The 1,889-nt window shown below is 54.5% G+C and overlaps 1 protein-coding gene across 3 annotated transcripts in view; it reads right to left on the bottom strand.

The window, feature by feature from the left end:
- MTNR1A (melatonin receptor 1A) overlaps positions 1-1,648 on the bottom strand; it is a 49,886-nt gene extending 48,238 nt beyond the window's left edge. The window contains exon 1 of one of the 3 annotated variants that reach the window (XR_002438748.1): positions 1,204-1,335. Coding sequence is in view for 1 of the 3 variants with exons in the window: in XM_021396959.1 (XP_021252634.1) it covers positions 1,204-1,396 (193 nt within the window). In the remaining 2 variants the exon portion in view is untranslated. Of the gene's footprint in view, positions 1-1,203 lie in introns of all 3 variants that reach the window. The other 2 variants (XR_002438749.1, XM_021396959.1) reach the window with 2 other exon arrangements.

The raw sequence follows: 1,889 nt of genomic DNA on the forward strand, positions 1-1,889 counted from the left end.
AACACAGGTAGTCAAATGCTGACTTGACCTTCTGGAGTCTGATTCTCATCTTATGATGAGTATCACACAGTGTAGCCCTACCAGCTTTAGGGAAAGCAGTTTCTGTCAATGAAAGCAAGAAAATACAGCTTTTGGAATTTAGATCAATGGCAACGACAGGGAGAAAAAAAATCAGCTTGCCTTCATTTTGATCTTGTGTTTTGGTGCTCTTGTATTTTGGCTGAATTAAGAAAATGTACAATGTACTTGAATCACCTGGCTTAGCCTTAGAAAGTTGTGTGCCACTGTTTGCTGGAGTTCAACATTAGCCACCTTCATTGTGATAGCTCGTAGCAAAGCCAGGGATCAAGTTCCCCCTCAGATGAATTTTAAACGACTAGCTACCAAACAATCTGGCATCCAGTCATGAAAAAAAAAAAGCAAAACCAGTATGTCAATTGTCATGGAGTGAAATCCTGCTTTCATTAACAACATGCTCCTTTCACGTACTCCCATATTCTTTCAGTGAAAGATACATTGGGTTTTGAGTGCACAGATCTGGTACACGTGCACAGCAGCTGGCCTGATGTGATAAAGCAGAATGAATCTGAAGAAGTTCCTGCCTGTCAGACCAATAATCCACAAACTAAGAGGGATTTACACAATACACATCACAGAATCTGTCCTGTCAAAACCACAGGTTTTTTTGGAACCTGCCTAAACCTGTTTTCTGTCAGACGTCTCCCGTTCCACAAAGACATAATAGGAAGTAGGAAGTGACTAAAGAAAATGAAACACGTGTCTGTTTTTCTTCTGAATCTTGCAGTGCCTGTATTTAACATTCAGCTTGTTTTGAAGCTACAACCTTAGTATTGCAAGCAGAGACTTTCTCTAACTCGAAGCAACCCAGTCAGAACAGCATGAAGAGTAACGCTGTGTGTCAGAGCAGCATCCCCAGCACTGTGCTCAATTTCGTTCTTAGAGACTTCCTTGCCTTCCTCTTCTGCTAGGTGGGAGCTGCCGAGAGCTAAAAATAGCACCGCGATTCGGAGGCTGGTGCTAAAAATAGCCGCAGCCGCCAGGGAGCGCGAGGCGCGCGGTCCCGGCACCCAGCACCGCTGGGGCTCGGGAGGAACCCGAGGAGTGCCCAGCCCCGTCCTGCGAGCCAGGGCAAAGTTCTCCCCACAGAACGAAGCGGCCCCCGGCCCCCCCGGCGACCCTTACCCGCGTTCCGCAGCTTCTTGTTGCGGTACACCGAGAGGATGACCAGGAGGTTGCCCAGCAGGTCCACCACGATGGTGAAGATGAGGATGGCGGCCAGTGTGGAGGTGACCCAGGGAGGACGGCGCGGGGAGCCTTCGGCCGGCGGGTCCCGCGGGAGAACGGTGCCGTTCAGCTCGCTGCCGTTCGCTCGCATCCTGCCGCCACTTCCCCGAGCGGGAGAGAGCCGGCCGGGCTACCTCCTGCCTGTCGGTGCCGGGACGGCGGCCACCACCCTTCGCTGGAGGGCTACGCGCCCTAGGAGAGCGCAGAGCTGGCCATAACCACTCCACCTAGGAAGTTCCCCCAAAGTGTGAGCGCAGAGCGGCGGGACGCTTTTATAGAGTCTCCCCCGCCCCGCCCGCCGCCACCGCTGCCGCCAGGTGACACCGAGCCGCCCCCGCGCCGACACGTGCGCGGCCGGGGGATTCCAGCTGCCGGGCGGCGGCGCCACAGCGACCTCCCGCGGCGCCATCCGTTCCCGCCCGCTCCCCGTTCATTCAATCCGCCGCGCTCCCCCATTCATGCGGACCCCGCTCCCCATTCATTCATCCGACACAGCCGCCCATTCAGCGCCGGCTGTTTCATTCAGCGGCGGGAAGAGGGATCGATAGGTTCGCTACACGTGCTGTGTATCGCTTGGGCTTTTT

This window comes from Numida meleagris, chromosome 4 (genome assembly GCF_002078875.1).
Source record: "Numida meleagris isolate 19003 breed g44 Domestic line chromosome 4, NumMel1.0, whole genome shotgun sequence".
Classification (NCBI taxonomy): Eukaryota; Metazoa; Chordata; class Aves; order Galliformes; family Numididae; genus Numida; species Numida meleagris.